At 46.9% G+C, this 18,906-nt stretch overlaps 1 protein-coding gene across 4 annotated transcripts in view; it reads right to left on the reverse strand.

Annotated features, from left to right (window-relative positions):
- INPP5K (inositol polyphosphate-5-phosphatase K) overlaps nt 1-18,906 on the reverse strand; it is a 159,699-nt gene that overhangs the window by 12,438 nt on the left and 128,355 nt on the right. For all 4 annotated transcript variants that reach the window (XM_063956085.1, XM_063956083.1, XM_063956084.1 and 1 more), the window contains one exon: nt 15,149-15,286. In XM_063956085.1, the coding sequence (XP_063812155.1) occupies nt 15,149-15,286 (138 nt within the window). The remainder of the gene's footprint in view (nt 1-15,148; nt 15,287-18,906) is intronic.

The raw sequence follows: 18,906 nt of genomic DNA on the forward strand, positions 1-18,906 counted from the left end.
TGCCCATGAAGGACCTACCTTATGAGTAGAGTGAACAGAGACTTTAGCCGGAATAGGGAGATCAGCTTAAGAGTATGCTTCTGAAATAGTCATCCGAAGCCACCTCGCCAGTGTCTGCTTATCAGTAGGCCATCCTCTCTTGTGAAATCCGCAGAGAACGAAGAGAGTGTCTGTCTTTCTGATGGCACTGGTATGATCCACGCAGATCCTTAACGCACGGACTACGTTCAATGATGTATCTCCCGCAGAGAAGTCTGGTCCCTGAGAAGCCGGAACAACAATCTCTTCATTAAGGTGTAATTTAGAGATAACCTTAAGAAGATAACCAGATCTAGTTTGGAGAACTGCTCTATCGGGATGAAATATCAGAAAAGGAGGGCGATATGATAATGCCCCTAAATCTGTGACTCTTCTAGTTGAGGCAATTGCCAGTAGAAAGAAACTTTTGTTGTCAACCATTTCAAATCCACTTTATTCAGTGGTTCAAATGGGGCAATTTAAAACGCCCTAAAGACCATTTCTAGCTCCCAAAGGGCTGTAGGAGGAACAAAAGAAGTCTGAATGTGAAGCATTTCTTGAAAAGAAGTGCAAACATCCTGAAGGTTAGCATTTTTCCTTTTGGAATCATACAATTAGTACCGACACTTGTACTTTTAAGGAATACACACGTAGACCTTTATCTATTCCTGCCTGAAGGAATGCTATAACTCATGAAACTCTTGAAGGACCTCGAGTCATCATTTCTGGCAGTGCATCACTGAATATAAGCCTGCCATAACCGGTAATAAATGCGAGCCGAGGATGCTTTTCTTGCCCTAAGCATTGTTTACATTACCTGTTGTGAAATTCCTTTCGCTTTCAGGATGGATGTCTCAAAAGCCACGCCATCAAAGACAGCCAATCCAGGTGTTTGTAATGACAAGGACCCTGAGACAATAGATCTGGACATTGAGGCGGTAGAAACGGAATATCCCCGGACAGCCTTTGCAGATCTGTGTACCAATGTCTTCTGGGCCATGGCGGAGCTATCAGTATCACGGCGCCATTTCCTTGTTTGATTTTCCAAATCACCCTGGGCAACAGGTAATTGGCCAGCTGAAACACCCATCTCACTGACAGAGCATCCACGAAGATGTGGGAACTTTGTTGTTCTGACGATAAGCCATGAGGTCTATGGCAGCCCCCACTTGTCTACCAGACTCTGGAAGACCTCTAGGTGTTAAGGTCATTTGATAACACGAATGGCATGTTGACTGAGAAAATCCGCTTCCCAGTTTTGGACTCCTGAAACGAACACTGCGGACAAGGCCGGATGATGAAGTTCTGCCCACCTTAACATGCGGCTTACTTCCTTCATTGCCTTTTGGCTGTGAGTTCCTCCTCTGATGATTGAGGTACGCTACTGCCATTGCGCTGTCCGAGCGAATTTGAACTAGTTTTCCTCGAAGTATGTCATTTACCTGAGTGAATGCCATACATATGGCCTGAAGTTCCAATATACTTATTAGCAGGCAACTGTCTTCCTGGGTCCACTGCCCCTGAAAGCAGCACTTTTCTGATACTGCTCCCCAGCCCTGAAGACTGGCGTCCGTTATCAGAATCTCCCACCCTGAGATCCAAAGGGTCGCCCTTTGTCCAGATGGGATAACTGTAGCCCCCAGACTAACGACCTTCGTACTTCCTTAGGAAGGACCATAGTCTGGGTTTTTATCGTCTAAAGCAATGCAATCCATCTGCAAAGCCTCAGACGTTAAAGGGGCCTCGAGTGGAATTAAGCATATTCCACCATGTCGAATTTAGATACCACAGATCCCATCACTTGCATTGCTGCCTAAATGGATACTCTTTGACTGAGTAGTAGCTCCTGAATCCTTGTCTGTATTATGGATATTTTGTTCAGAGGTAGAAAAACTCTGAAGCCTGGAATCCAATACAGCCCCCAGGTGCATCATGAGTTGTGACAGAACCAAGGAAGACTTCGCTCAATTTATGAGCCATACTTGGCTTCGTAAACAGGCTATTTGTAGATGGCACTGGAGAATTTCCTGAGACTGAGTCAGGTTTAACAGGTCGTCCAGCTATGGGAGAATCCTTATCCCCTGATGACTGAGATAGGTTGCCATCACCACCATCATTTTGGTGAACCTTCTTGGGACTGTAACCAGTCCAAATGGCCTGAAACTGAAAATGTTGACGGAGAATAGCAACCCCGAGATAGCACTGATGGAACAGTGCTATATGCACATGTAGGTAAGCATCCTGGATATCTAGATACCAAAAATCCTCCAGCTCCAAGCCAAGCCAATGGAATGTAAATTTCCATATGAAACCGAGGCATCCAAATGTATCTGTTCAGAGTTTTGAAATTGACAATGGTCCAGTTAAGACCCATTCAGTTTCTGTACTAGAAAACAGGTTGCAATAAAAACCTTGTCGCTGCTGAGCAGGAGAAACCGGTACTTCTGAACTGCCTCCAATAAAGCCCTGGCCTTCGTTTCCATTGAAGACAGGCTGTACAAAAAAAACCTGCGGAGGGTGTCTTTTGAAGGCAAACGCATCACCGTAAGATACTGCTTCTTGCACCCAGGCATCTGTGGTGGACTACTGCCAGTTCTGTGCAAATAAAAGAAGCCGGCCTCCCACCCTGGGATCCCCCAGGTGGAGGCTCGTGCCATCAGGCTGATGACATCTTCTGGTTTGGAAGCAGGCCCTCTGGTAGCCCAATGCTTTTTAGTCTTTCCAGACCTATCTGATTGGGACTGTTTGCCGTAACCCTCTTCCTTTTGCTTTTCCTCAGGTCTGAAAGGACTGAAAAGCTGGAAACTTAGGTTTAGACTTGTAACTGAAGAAACTTTACTTTCTTAGTCTGCTACAGACTCCAGAATATAGCTTTAATTCTTTACCAAAAAGAATATCTCCAGTAAAGGCAAAGACCCTTTTGGACTCTGAGTCAGCTTTACATGTACGTAGCCAGACTGCTCTGCATGCTGCTACTGCTGAGGCTGATGCTTGAGAAGCTACTTTACCGATATTCAAGGCTGCTTCTTAGAAAAAATAGCTGCCTGTTAATTATGTGCAATATGGGACTTTTGTTCTCTAGTTGCCTTGCATTAAGCCCAGGCCGCCACCTTTCGCTATCCATTCTGTGGCCATGGCCGGCCTCACCACTGCCCCTGACAGGGAAAAAACAGTTTTAAGAAAACCATCTATTTTCTTATCCGTTACATCATAGATGTTGAAGGCAGAGGTAATGCAGATTTGTGCATCAGTCGATTCCCATGCATATCTACTTTGGGAGCAACCTCCCTATTCAGACAATCCCCAGCCTGAAGAGGATACTTCTTACTGGGTCTGACCCAATCCTCTTGCCTGATTTCCATCAGCTGCTCTGACTCCGGAAATTCAGTTCTGACTGTTTTGGAACGTATAAACACAGGTGCCTTGAATTTATAACAAAGGCTCTGCTGCCTCCTCTAAGGATAGAATGGCTTTCATAACATTGACTAGCTCAGATATACCTACCGAACTGGAACCTTCGTCCTCATCTCTGTATGCAGACCCAGAATGTGAGGAATCCTCTCCGAAGTGTACCTTCCGAAACATGTGTAGACTGTGAAGATGTTACATGTTTGTTTGATTTAATTATCACAGGCCTTTCAGCCTGTTTTTGTTGAAAGGCTGCAGCTTCCTGAACTGGATGAGTCATAATCCAGGGGAAAAGTTGCATGTAAGGGTTAAAAGGGAAACCTTACCTGGTACTGGAGCTGGCTCTATTCGTTCAGCTATATTAGATAATGTTTGTGCAAATGATGCCCATGAAGGTTCTTTCTGAACCTGAGCCTGCCTTGGCATGTTAAGGAGGCTTTGATGCAAACTATAACAATTTACACATAACCCATTTTGAACCAGATCTTGAGAGGTTAACCCTGCTTTGCATGACAACCATGATATCAATGTAGGTACAGCTGTGGAGAGTGTATCCTCCTCACCCTTGCTTCTCTTTGACATGATAACCAAATCACACACCTGACTGGTGTTAACTACACAATTTGTGACTGAAATCACTTTAACGCTTGCTAAAGTGATATACAATCCGACCCCTCCCTACTTTGCACCAGCACTGAGGATTAGATATACAGTACAAGTATGAGAAAGCAAAACTAACAGAAACACAGTATAAGTCAGCAGCTATACTAGCAATCAGTCACATTGGTATACATTAGTATACATTGGCAATATGAGCACATATTCAACTACAGATACATTTAAGGTATGTAGGAAAAAATATATTACTGCATTACCTTATATAGGCCTTTTAACGTATTCAGGCGCACAGGCGAATGAAACAGTAGTAAACGTTTACAAGACTCATATGCAATAGGCACTTATACAACTACTCGTATCCCAATGGTAGGTAGAGACTCAGTGCTGTATCACCTGCCTCAGGATAGTGGGATACAGGGAGACTTAACCCCGCTTCCGGGATCGATCAATACGCTAGCAAATGCTGAGTGGATCCAGACGCTAATAGTGAACACAAACGCCCAAGTGAACACATCCGTTATCAGTGAACACAGACGCACTAGTGACACAGCCGCCTAAGCGGTAACTGGGTTAGTTAGAATCTAGCATCTCAGACGGAAGCGGGAAATCAGTTCATGGCGGGAAACTCAAAGGAAACTAGTCATGAACCGGGGGGAGGGGCGACCAGGGGAACGTCTTACTCCCCACTGCTGACATCAGCCCCAGGGATTGCGGCCTCATACTAACCCCTGGAGCCTATGATCACTGGGGCCTAGCGATGGTGCACACGAGGTGGCAGCTGCATCAGCGACTGTTCGATATTCTCCAACAGTGCGGCTGTGTCTCGCGTCTCCCCCGCTAAGTGGAACCGACGCCTTACCTTCTCCCTGTCCTCTGGCCACAGTCTGTTAAAGTCTGCTGGACTTGCTAGTACATCCTACAGACGCCTGCCGAAACAGCACTGTACACGTGCGTAAGCGTTGACGCAACCTGGCGGAGAGTTGTTGGAGTGACTCTTTCTAAGGTACGTAAAAGACGCTTTATAGAACGATCGCTTAAAAAAGAGTAAGACTATAAAAATAAAATAATAAAAAGCTTTTGGCTGCTAAAAACCAGCAGCCCATTGACCATGGTCCGGCACCTGCCGCACCAAACAAAAAACTGATTTGCCTGAGCCAGGAGACGGGGATATAGGAGACTGGCCCGTTGCATTCTGGGAGGCCGAAAGCTTTGATCGATTGGTGCCATTCATCTGATGCTACCTTATATTCCAATGTTTATCCTGTATTAAACCTGTGGACCCTGCAGGAGAATTTTTTAATTTTTATTGTACATCGTTCATTAATTGCCTGCAGAGACTATTGTTAGCGCCAATGACAAACGTCCTTATGTTTTGTATACATATATGGCATTAATACTGTCCCACAGCTGGTACAATGTTCAATATGAGTAAAACCTAGTATGGACATATTTATTTTCTGTATTGTTTCAAAATTGTGCCTAGCATTATCACTGCTACTTTCAAACGAGGCTACATAAGGCCTAGTTGTGTCTGGCTGACATGCCAGCCCTTGGGCTAAATGTAATGGCCTGTGAGATGCTGGAGGTGGGGGATTTTGTACGAGTCTGCTAGCATTTTTAAAGTGGTAATCAGGTTGGCTTTGCCTTGTAAATGATTACCACTTAAAAAATACGGGCAGACCCGCACAAAGTCTTGCACCTCCGGCAGCTTGCAGGTTATTACATTTAGCTCCTTGTCTGGATGTTACCTTCTGTACCTGAGAGGGGAAGCAGTTCACTAACCGATGGCCGGGATACCGGCGGTCGCTATACAGACGCCGGCATCCCGAAGGATGCTATCCCGGCGTCTACATACTGACGCCGGACCGGATGCTGACATCCTGAATATCCGGACATCGCGTCCTGCTGCGCGCAGGGAAGGTCAGGGTTAGGGACCGAGGAGGGAGAGTTAGGGTTAGGCACACAGAATGGGAGGTTAGGGTTAAGCATCAATCAGGAAGGGTTAGGTTTAGGCAGCGGGGAAGGGTTAGTGTTAGGCACCACCAGGAAGATTTATGCACCCGCAAGGGAGGGTTAGGGTAGCTAAAGGGTGAGGGTTAGGGAGCTTACTGGGAGACTGCCCGGATTATGATGGACGGGATGCCAGTGTCAGTATGCTGACCACCGGCATCCTGTCCATCGGTCATTCATACTGATCCCTCTGTGAGATATTTAGCTGTAATGTAGTGGTGTGCCAAGCATATATGCTAATGCAAGGATTTGCAAAGATTGTGGTCCCTTGACAAAGAGCTGCAAGCTTAAATGTTTTGATCACAATAAAACCAAAATATAATATAAACTAAATATAAACTATAATATAAACTATCTATATCTCCATGCTTTTATTTGCTAGATACACACAGATTTACAGTACTAATTATAGCACCGATAACAAAAGTCTTCATTAATTACTTATGCGCATGCAGTTTACAGTATATTTGATCATTTAAGTGTCAGTTAAAAGTGCTGTTGGGATCTTGCGCCTTCCACTTTCAAATTCTTAGCCTGTGGCATGCAACTTTTATCCACTCCTTTTCGCACATCATGACATACCCTATATCACAATTAGCTCTGTCCCTAGAGCATTGGCAGGTTACTGTCTAGAGCAAAACAGTTATAACTGCTGAAATACTCTGTGCTGCTGTAAGTATTCTGATGATCATCACTACAGGTTTTATATCTGCACCTATTTAAAAGCAGGTCCACCAGAAGCCTCAAAAGCTTCTTTCCCCTAGACGTACATGTAACTAACTTGTGTCCCTACGGTATACCTATCTGTGTGACTTTACTTGCCGCCCCCCCCAACACCTGCTTATCTGTTACCTACTTGGCTGTTGTATAGCAACCCGAAGACAAATTCCTAGTATACAGGTTGAGTATCCCATATCCAAATATTCCGAAATACGGAATATTCCGAAATACGGACTTTTTTGAGTGAGAGTGAGATAGTGAAACCTTTGTTTTTTGATGGCTCAATGTACACAAACTTTGTTTAATACACAAAGTTATTAAAAATATTGTATTAAATGACCTTCAGGCTGTGTGTATAAGGTGTATATGAAACATAAATGAATTGTGTGAATGTAGACACACTTTGTTTAATGCACAAAGTTATAAAAAATATTGGCTAAAATTACCTTCAGGCTGTGTGTATAAGGTGTATATGTAACATAAATGCATTCTGTGCTTAGATTTAGGTCCCATCACCATGATATCTCATTATGGTATGCAATTATTCCAAAATACGGAAAAATCCCATATCCAAAATACCTCTGGTCCCAAGCATTTTGGATAAGGGAGACTCAACCTGTACTAGTATACGCAAGTATACCTGGCCAATAAAGCTGATTCTGATTCTGATGAGCAAAAAGCCTGATAACCAAAGAATGCTCAGACCATAGTCAAACACACCTTAAAAGGGAACTGCCATAATGGCTTTTTGGTACTGTATGTCCTATTGCCAAGAAATAAAGGGGCGCGATGGCCCATGCAGCTATCTTGTCAAACCGAACTGAAATATCTCACGCATTTATTATTTTTTTACCCTGTATTCAGTTTTAAACATAAGAAAGCCTGCACAGATCACAGTTAATGCAGCAGATCTTACTGATCTGTGCAGTGCTTTCCATCTGCCGCTGATTGACAATGGATTTTACGGGAAAGGGGCTCTATCTGAAAGGGTGTTACAAAAAATATGCTGCACATCGCCGTCGTAGTCTAATTGAAGCTCAAATCCAATAGTGAATATTGTATTTTTAGACGTCAATCTGACGGCAATGTCCAGTGGATTGCAACAGAAGACAAACAAAATTCTTATTACATTTACCCCTAAACCTAATTATATAGATCTAACTGTAATAAAAATAAGATTTTACTTACCGGTAAATCTATTTCTCGTAGTCCGTAGTGGATGCTGGGGACTCCGTAAGGACCATGGGGAATAGACGGGCTCCGCAGGAGACATGGGAACTTTAAGAAAGAATTTGGATACTGGTGTGCTCTGGCTCCTCCCTCTATGTCCCTCCTCCAGACCTCAGTTAGAGAAACTGTGCCCGGAAGAGCTGACAGTACAAGGAAAGGATTTTGGAATCCAGGGCAAGACTCATACCAGTCACACCAATCACACCGTATAACTTGTGATAAACTTACCCAGTTAACAGTATGAACAACAACGGAGCATCAGATCAACCCTGATGCAACCAAACATAACCCTTATTTAAGAAATAACTATATACAAATATTGCAGAAGAAGTCCGCACTTGGGACGGGCGCCCAGCATCCACTACGGACTACGAGAAATAGATTTACCGGTAAGTAAAATCTTATTTTCTCTAACGTCCTAGTGGATGCTGGGGACTCCGTAAGGACCATGGGGATTATACCAAAGCTCCCAAACGGGCGGGAGAGTGCGGATGACTCTGCAGCACCGAATGAGCAAACACAAGGTCCTCCTCAGCCAGGGTATCAAACTTGTAGAACTTTGCAAAAGTGTTTGAACCTGACCAAGTAGCCGCCCGGCAAAGTTGTAATGCCGAGACCCCTCGGGCAGCCGCCCAAGAAGAGCCCACCTTCCTTGTGGAGAGGGCTTTTACTAATTTTAGAAGCAGCAAACCAGCCGCAGAATGAGCCTGCTGAATCGTGTTACAGATCCAGTGAGCAATAGTTTGCTTTGAAGCAGGAGCACCCAGCTTGTTGGATGCATACAGGATAAACAGCGACTCAGTTTTCCTGACTCTAGCCGTTCTGGCTACATAAACCTTCAAAGCCCTGACCACATCTAGTAACTCGGAATCCTCCAAGTCACGAGTAGCCACAGGCACCACAATAGGTTGGTTCATATGAAAGGATGACACCACTTTTGGCAGAAATTCTGCCCTGTCCATATGGAAAACCAGATAGGGGCTTTTATGTGACAAAGCCGCTAATTCTGACACATGCCTAGCTGAAGCCAAGGCTACTAGCATGACCACCTTCCACGTGAGAAATTTTTACTCCACGGTTTTGAGTGGCTCAAACCAGTGTGACTTCAGGAAACTCAACACCACGTTAAGATCCCAAGGTGCCACTGGAGGCACAAAAGGGGGCTGAATATGCAGCACTCCCCTTACAAACGTCTGGACTTCAGGAAGGGAAGACAGTTCTTTTTGAAAGAAAATGGATAGAGCCGAAATCTGGACCTTAATGGAACCCAATTTCAGGCCCAAAGTCACTCCCGACTGTAGGAAGTGAAGGAAACGGCCCAGCTGGAATTCCTCCGTAGGGGCATTCCTGGCCTCACACCAAGCAACATATTTACGCCATATACGGTGATAATGTTTAGCCGTCACGTCCTTCCTAGCCTTTATCAGCGTAGGAATGACCTCATCCGGAATGCCTTTTTCTGCTAGGATCCGGCGTTCAACCGCCATGCCGTCAAACACAGCCGCGGTAAGTCTTGGAACAGACAGGGCCCCTGTTGCAACAAGTCCTGTCTTAGAGGCAGAGGCCATGGGTCCTCTGTAAGCATTTCTTGCAGATCCGGATACCAAGACCTTCTTGGCCAATCCGGAACAATGAGTATTGTTCTCACTCCTCTTTTTCTTATGATTCTCAGCACCTTTGGTATGAGAGGAAGAGGAGGAAATACATAAACTGCCTGGAACACCCACAGTGTCACTAGTGCGTCTACAGCTATCGCCTGAGGGTCTCTTGACCTGGCGCAATATCTCTGTAGCTTTTTGTTGAGGCGGGATGCCATCATGTCCACCTGTGGCAGTTCCCACCGCCTTGCAATCTGCGTGAAGACTTTCTCCTGGGTGGAGGTCGTGCCTGCTGAGGAAGTCTGCTTCCCAGTTGTCCACTCCCGGAATGAACACTGCTGACAGTGCTCTTACGTGATTCTCCGCCCAGCGAAGAATTCTGGTGGCTTCCGCCATCGCCACCCTGCTCCTTGTGCCGCCTTGGCGGTTTACATGAGCCACTGCGGTGATGTTGTCTGACTGAATCAGCACCGATTGGTCGCGAAGCAGGGTCTCCGCTTGACTTAGGGCGTTGTATATGGCCCTTAGTTCCAGGATATTGATGTGAAGGCAAGTCTCCTGACTTGACCACAGACCTTGGAAATTTCTTCCCTGTGCGACTGCCCCCCACCCTCGGAGGCTTGCATCCGTGGTCACCAGGACCCAGTCCTGAATGCCGAATCTGCGGCCCTCGAGAAGGTGAGCACTCTGCAGCCACTACAGGAGAGACACCCTGGCCCTGGGGTTAGGGCGATCAGCCGATGCATCTGTAGATGTGATCCGGACCACTTGTCCAACAGATCCCATTGAAAGGTCCTCGCATGGAACCTGCCGAAGGGAATGGCCTCGTATGACGCCACTATCTTTCCCAGGACTCGCGTGCAGTGATGCACCGACACCTGTTTTGGTTTTAAGAGGTCTCTGACCAGTGTCATGAGCTCCTGAGCCTTCTCCATCGGGAGATAGACCCTCTTCTGGTCTGTGTCCAGAATCATGCCCAGGAAGGGCAGACGAGTCGTAGGAATCAACTGCGACTTTGGAATATTTAGAATCCAGCCGTGCTGTTGTAACACTTCCCGAGAGCGTGCTACGCTGATCAGCAACTGCTCTCTGGACCTCGCCTTTATGAGGAGATCGTCCAAGTATGGGATAATTGTGACCCCTTGCTTTCGCAGGAGCACCATCATTTCCGCCATCACCTTGGTAAATATTCTCGGTGCCGTGGAGAGACCAAACGGCAACGTCTGGAATTGGTAATGACAATCCTGTACCACAAATCTGAGGTACGCCTGATGAGGTGGATAAATGGGGACATGAAGATATGCATCCTTTATGTCCAGAGACACCATAAAATCCCCCCCTTCCAGGCTTGCGATGACCGCTCTGAGCGATTCCATCTTGAACTTGAACCTTTTCAGGTATATGTTCAGGGATTTTAAATTTAATATGGGTCTGACCGAACCGTCCGGTTTCGGTACCACAAACATGGTCGAATAATAACCCTTTCCTTGTTGAAGGAGGGGAACCTTGACCACCACCTGCTGAAGATACAATTTGTGAATTGCAGCTAACACTATTTCCCTCTCTAAGGGGGAAGCTGGCAGGGCCGATTTGAGGTATCGGTGAGGGGGCATCTCTTCGAATTCCAGCTTGTATCCCTGAGACACAATCTCTATCGCCCAGGGATCCACCTGGGAGTGAACCCACTTGTGGCTGAAATTTCGGAGACGTGCCCCCACCGGGCCAAGCTCTGCCTGTGGAGCCCCAGCGTCATGCGGTGGATTTAGAGGAAGCCGGGGAGGACTTCTGTTCCTGTGAACTAGCTGTGTTGTGCAGCTTCTTTCCTCTGCCCCTGCCTCTGGCAAGAAAGGACGCCCCTCGGATTTTCTTGCCTTTTTGTGATCGAAAGGACTGCATTTGGTAATACGGTGCTTTCTTAGGTTGTGAGGGAACATATGGCAAAAAAATTGACTTTCCAGCAGTAGCTGTGGAGTCCAGGTCCGAGAGACCTTCCCCAAACAACTCCTCACCCTTGTAAGGTAAAACCTCCATGTGCCTTTTTGAGTCGGCATCGCCTGTCCATTGCCGAGTCCACAGGACCCTTCTGGCAGAAATCGACATTGCATTTATTCTAGAGCCCAGGAGGCTAATGTCTCTTTGAGCATCTCTCATATATAGGACAGCGTCTTTTATATGCCCCAGGGTCATTAATATACTATCCTTGCCCAAGGTATCAAGTTCCTCAGATAAGGTATCCGTCCATGCTACTACAGCACTACACACCCATGCCGACGCAATTGCCGGCCTTAGTAAGGTACCTGAATGTATATAAATGGACTTCAGGGTACCCTCTTGCTTTCTATTCGCAGCATCTTTTAGGGTGGCCGTATCCTGTGACGGCAGGGCTACCCTTTTGGATAAGCGTGTGAGAGATTTGTCCACCCTAGGGGAGGATTCCCAGCGTAACCTGTCCGTTGGCGGGAAAGGATACGCCATAAGCATCCGTTTGGAAATCTGCAGTTTTTTATCTGGAGATTCCCAAGCCTTTTCACATAACTCGTTTAGCTCATGTGTCAGGGACTGGGGTTTCCTCTGTGATGTGCAACACATCCTTTAGTGCTATAATCATATAACGGATGGCTTTAGCCAATTTAGGCTGTAACTTTGCATCATCGCCATCGACACTGGAATCAGAATCCGTGTCGATATCTGTGTCAACAATTTGGGATAGTGGGCGCTTCTGAGACCCTGACGGCCTCTGCGACATAGGATCAGGCATGGGCTGAGACCCTGACTGTCCTAAGGTTTCAGCTTTATCCAACCTTTTATGCAAGGAATTAACATTATCATTTAAAACCTTCCACATATCCATCCAATCAGGGGTGTGGTTCATCAAATCGACAGTGTCTAGGTCGACAATGTCTAGGTCGACCACTGTAGGTCGACAGTCACTAGGTCGACATGGATGGAAGGTCGACAGGGTTTCTAGGTCGACATGTGCTAGGTCGACAGGTCTAAAGGTCGACATGAGGATTTTTTTTTTTTTGGTGTCGTTTTCTTCGTAAAGTGACCGGGATCCCAAATTAGTGCACCGCGTCCCCTCGCATGGCTCGCTTCGCTCGCCATGCTTCAGGCATGGTGCCTTCGCTCCGCTACCGCTTCGCTCGGCACACTTTACCGTTCCAATCGTAGTCCACGTGGATCGTTAAGTATGAAAAAAATGCAAAATTTTTTTTTTAAACTCATGTCGACCTTTAGACCTGTCGACCTAGCACATGTCGACCTAGTGACTGTTGACCTATAGTGGTCGACCTAAACATTGTCGACCTAGACACTGTCGATCTTCAGACCGGATCCCCCAATCAGGTGTCGGCGGCGGCGGCCCCACATTCATTTGCTCCCGCTCTGCTTCCACATAGCCTTCCTCGTCAAACATGTCGACACAAGCGTACCGACACACCACACACACACAGGGGATGCTCTTTTTGAAGACAGTTCCCCCACAAGGCCTTTTGGAGAGACAGAGAGAGAGTATGCCAGCACACACCCCAGCGCTATATGGCCCTCATTCCGAGTTGTTCGCTCGGTAATTTTCTTCGCATCGCAGCGATTTTCCGCTAATTGCGCATGCGCAATGTTCGCACTGCGACTGCGCCAAGTAAATTTGCTATGCAGTTAGGTATTTTACTCACGGCATTACGAGGTTTTTTCTTCGTTCTGGTGATCGTAATGTGATTGACAGGAAGTGGGTGTTTCTGGGCGGAAACTGGCCGTTTTATGGGTGTGTGTGAAAAAATGCTGGCGTTTCTGGGAAAAACGCGGGAGTGTCTGAAGAAACGGGGGAGTGTCTGGGCGAACGCTGGGTGTGTTTGTGACGTCAAACCAGTAACGAAACTGACTGAACTGATCGCAGTTGCCGAGTAAGTGTGGAGCTACTCAGAAACTGCTAAAAAGTGTCTATTCGCAATTCTGCTAATCTTTCGTTCGCAATTTTACTATGCTAAGATTCACTCCCAGTAGGCGGCGGCTTAGCGTGTGCAAAGCTGCTAAAAGCAGCTTGCGAGCGAACAACTCGGAATGACCACCTATGTCCCAGGAATCACACAGTAACTTAGTGTTAACCCAGTAGCTGCTGTATATAATGTTTTTGCGCTAAATTTATGTGCCCCCCCTCTCTTTTTACCCTCTTCTACCGTGTATCTGCAGGGGAGAGCCTGGGGAGCTTCCTCTCAGCGGAGCTGTGGAGAGAAAATGGTGCTGGTGAGTGCTGAGGAAGAAGCCCCGCCCCCTCAGCGGCGGGCTTCTGTCCCGCGTTTCTGTGTAAAATTATGGCGGGGGCTCATGCATATATACAGTGCCCAACTGTATATATGCCCACTTTTGCCAAGAGGTCTCTAATTGCTGCCCGGGGCGCCCCCCCCCTGCGCCCTGCACCCTACAGTGACCGGAGTATGTATGAGTATGTGGGAGCAATGGCGCACAGCTGCAGTGCTGTGCGCTAACTCAGTGAAGACTGGAGTCTTCTGCCGCCGATTTCGAAGTCTTCTTGCTTCATTCACCGGCTTCTGTCTTCCGGCTCTGCGAGGGGGACGGCGGCGCGGCTCCGGGATCGGACGACAAAGGGTGAGATCCTGTGTACGATCCCTCTGGAGCCAGAGGCGGATTGGTCATAGGGTTTACAGGTAAGATTCCCGGTGGGCCGACGCACCCGTGGAGCCTGTTTTGTTTGAGGACATGTGGTCCTTTTTATAGACATAATGAATAAGATGCAAAATAATTTGCATATATGAAAATTACTGCCACTTAGCCTGTGATTGCAGATGATCTAGTGTATGCTCTGTCTGACTGCTTGGCTGACATATAAGATTGAGTGAATAGTGATTGGGATACGGTTGGTGTAATAAGCAAGAAAATATATCTTTCTAAAGAATGATATAGTTTCCTAAATTCTGAAGGTGTATCATATAATGTGCTCATAATATTTAATTTTATTTCTTTTTAACTTCCCCCTTGATGCTGGACATGCCCACTATCTGGAAAGTCTTGGGGGGAGGGTGCTGCTGCCATGGCCCATGGCTAGACCTTACACCTCTGGTGCTGCCCATGTGGGGCCACTAGTACAAATTTTTCCAGGGCCGCTTTTTGTTCCCAATCCGCCCCTGTAGACTGGAGCTAATGGTGTCCAGTAGCCTAAGAAGCAGGACCTATCTTCAGTGAGTAGGGCTGCTTCTCTCCCCTCAGTCCCACGCTGCAGAGAGTCTGGTGCCAGCAGATCTCTCTGAAAATAAAAAAACCTAACAAAATACTTTCTTATAGCAAGCTCAGGAGAGCTCACTAAGTAGCACCCAGCTCGTCCGTGCACAGATTCAAACAGAGGTCTGGAGGAGGGACATAGAGGGAGGAGCCAGAGCACACCAGTATCCAAATTCTTTCTTAAAGTGCCCTGTCTCCTGCGGAGCCCGTCTATTCCCCATGGTCCTTACGGAGTCCCCAGCATCCACTAGGACGTTAGAGAAAAAGAAAAAAAAATACACTGATCACATGAGGCAACAACAATTGTTTCATACCCTGTAGACCCCAATCCAGTCCCAGGTGCTGCTGGGGAAATCCTTCGAGACAGAATAGCTGATGAGAGAGTCACGGTCAGCGTTCCATTCTCCCTCCGCTCTCAGGGTAACTGAAGGCTCTAGGATAAGAGGCTTCATCTACAAATACATTTACAATTCACTTTTAAAACATGGGAACTTGGATCAAAAAGAATCAATTTACTGTAACTAGTGCAGGGATCATGATTCATATTTTATTAATACTAATATAATACTATAGACAATATTAGAATTATTTAGTTACAGGTTAAAATAGATCAGAGAGGAGCAGAGGCGTCACAAGAGGATGCGGGCCGCACCTGGGTGTCACCCTTCCAGGGGGTGACACCAAAATGCCGGCTCCTCGTCAGTGATAGGAGCTGGGTGCTGCAGTGTGACATTATCCGGCAGCACTTGGCTCCTGTCACTGAGAAGGAGCCGGCAGTGCAGACACTAGATTCTTGGGGAAGCCCAGTATCTCCGAGTATGCTGGGCATGCCACCAGAGTGAAGTAACTGGGGGGCTTCCTGGGAGGCCACCCCCCCATAATGATGCAATCAGGGGATCCCATGAGACAACGTCCCCTATCTGTGAAGCCACACCCCTTTTCAGGTGCATGCAGGGAGGCTCTCGGCCACACCAGGTGTCACCGACCCCACTGCTGCCACTGGAGAGGAGACAAGAATAAGAATAGCTACAGCAAAGCTGTAGACTCCTGAACTACTTGTCCTTTGTGTTAGAGACTTCCCTGTCTCTCTTTCAGTCTGCAGTTTATACTAGGAACATTTGGCCATATTCAGAGTATTTGCAATCCTCGCATTGCAAAATGTCTTGTTCCAGGAGCAAATTGCAGCTTTTCTTGTTCTTTCTCCTTACTCTAAATCAGGTCCAATATTTACCTAAACCCTGGGCCACGTGGCTGGTGTAAAATCACACTGACCCGCACTCAGACTCTATCTGGCTGTCATATTCACTAATGAGGAGTAGGCTCCAACTCCCTCGGGCAAGACTGCTCTCTTTACTGAGTCCCCCAAAGATAGACAGCCATAGTCTGTGAACAGTCATATGGTCTCATTTGAACAGGGCAAACAGAGGTTTACATTATCAGATAGCAAAGATCATCTTTAATCTGAAGGAAAGACATAGGGGTAAATTTACTAAGATTCGTATTTTCCCGTTTCAGGTCAAAGTTCAATCACGAATGACATCGAAAGTGTAAAACTGCAACTTTTTGAATTTATTACGACTAATTTACTAAGCTGTCGTATTCGGATTTTTCTTTTGTTCCGATGTCGATGTCATTCGTGTTTTTTTTTTTTTTTACGGCAGTGATTAGCAAAACAATGCCGACTTTTTAAAAATGAATCTCGGCCGAATCTGTGTGATCCGTGCTGGGGTTCATTTTTATTTTATTTTTTAAATTAAACAGTGTAAAATAAAAAAAAAAATTGCGTGGGGTCCCCCCTCCTAAGCATAACCAGCCTCGGGCTCTTTGAGCCGATCCTGGTTGCAGAAATATGGGAAAAAAATTGACAGGGGTTCCCCCATATTTAAGCAACCAGCATCGGGCTCTGCGCCTGGTCCTGGTTCCAAAAATACGGGGGACAAAAAGAGTAGGGGTCCCCCGTATTTTTAAAACCAGCACCGGGCTCCACTAGCTGGACAGATAATGCCACAGCCGGGGGTCACTTTTATATAGTGCCCTGCGGCCGTGGCATCAAATATCCAACTAGTCACCCCTGGCCGGGGTACCCTGGGGGAGTGGGGACCCCTTCGATCAAGGGGTCCCCCCCCAGCCACCCAAGGGCCAGGGGTGAAGCCCGAGGCTGTCCCCCCCATCCAATTGGCTGCGGATGGGGGGCTGATAGCCTTTTTTGAAAATGAAAAGATATTGTTTTTAGTAGCAGTACTACAAGGCCCAGCAAGCCTCCCCCGCATGCTGGTACTTGGAGAACCACAAGTACCAGCATGCGGCGGAAAAACGGGCCCGCTGGTACCTGTAGTACTATTACTAAAAAAATACCCAAAAAAAGACAAGACACACACACCGTGAAAGTAAAGATTTATTACATACATGCACACAAACATACATACATACTTACCTTATGTTCACACGCAGGTCGGTCCTCTTCTCCAGTAGAATCCAAGGGGTACCTGTTGAATAAATTCTACTCACCAGATCCAGGGTCCCAGGGTCCTCGGGGCAACCATTTGTAATCCAGGTACTTGAATAAAATAACAAAACGGATACCCGAGCCACGAACTGAAAGGGGCCCCATGTTTTCACATGGGACTCCTTTCCCCGAATGCCAGAAACCCACTCTGACTTCTGTCTAAGTGGGTTTCTTCAGCCAATCAGGGAGCGCCACGTTGTAGCACTCTCCTGATCGGCTGTGTGCTCCTGTACTGAGTGACAGGCGGCACACGGCAGTGTTACAATGTAGCGCCTATGCGCTCCATTGTAACCAATGGTGGGAACTTTCTGCTCAGCGGTGACGTCACTTTAGGTCAACCGCAGGGCAGAAAGTTCCCACCATTGGTTACAATGGAGCGCATAGGCGCTACATTGTAACACTGCCGTGTGCCGCCTGTCACTCAGTACAGGAGCACACAGCCGATCAGGAGAGTGCTACAACGTGGCGCTCCCTGATTGGCTGAAGAAACCCACTTAGACAGAAGTCAGAGTGGGTTTCTGGCATTCGGGGAAAGGAGTCCCATGTGAAAACATGGGGCCCCTTTCAGTTCGTGGCTCGGGTATCCGTTTTGTTATTTTATTCAAGTACCTGGATTACAAATGGTTGCCCCGAGGACCCTGGATCTGGTGAGTAGAATTTATTCAACAGGTACCCCTTGGATTCTACTGGAGAAGAGGACCGACCTGCGTGTGAACATAAGGTAAGTATGTATGTATGTTTGTGTGCATGTATGTAATAAATCTTTACTTTCACGGTGTGTGTGTCTTGTCTTTTTTTGGGTATTTTTTTAGTAATAGTACTACAGGTACCAGCGGGCCCGTTTTTCCGCCGCATGCTGGTACTTGTGGTTCTCCAAGTACCAGCATGCGGGGGAGGCTTGCTGGGCCTTGTAGTACTGCTACTAAAAACAATATCTTTTCATTTTCAAAAAAGGCTATCAGCCCCCCATCCGCAGCCAATTGGATGGGGGGGACAGCCTCGGGCTTCACCCCTGGCTCTTGGGTGGCTGGGGGGGGGGGAACCCCTTGATTGAAGGGGTCCCCACTCCCCCAGGGTACCCCGGCCAGGGGTGACTAGTTGGATATTTGATGCCACGGCCGCAGGGCACTATATAAAAGTGACCCCCGGCTGTGGCATTATCTGTCCAGCTAGTGGAGCCCGGTGCTGGTTTTAAAAATACGGGGGACCCCTACTCTTTTTGTCCCCCGTATTTTTGGAACCAGGACCAGGCGCAGAGCCCGATGCTGGTTGCTTAAATATGGGGGAACCCCTGTCAATTTTTTTCCCATATTTCTGCAACCAGGATCGGCTCAAAGAGCCCGAGGCTGGTTATGCTTAGGAGGGGGGACCCCACGCAATTTTTTTTGAGAAAATAATCACTTTCCCACCCCTTCCCACTGATATACATGCACGGATCTCATGGATCCGTGCATGCCTATCCAATCACGGATAAAAAAAAGCAGGTCTGTTTTTTTAAAGCACTTTTTTACGAGTTGTAATTTTTCACGGCAGTGTTTTGTTTTTTTTGGCTTTGCACTTCTTAGT

This window comes from Pseudophryne corroboree, chromosome 2 (genome assembly GCF_028390025.1).
Source record: "Pseudophryne corroboree isolate aPseCor3 chromosome 2, aPseCor3.hap2, whole genome shotgun sequence".
NCBI lineage: Eukaryota > Metazoa > Chordata > Amphibia > Anura > Myobatrachidae > Pseudophryne > Pseudophryne corroboree.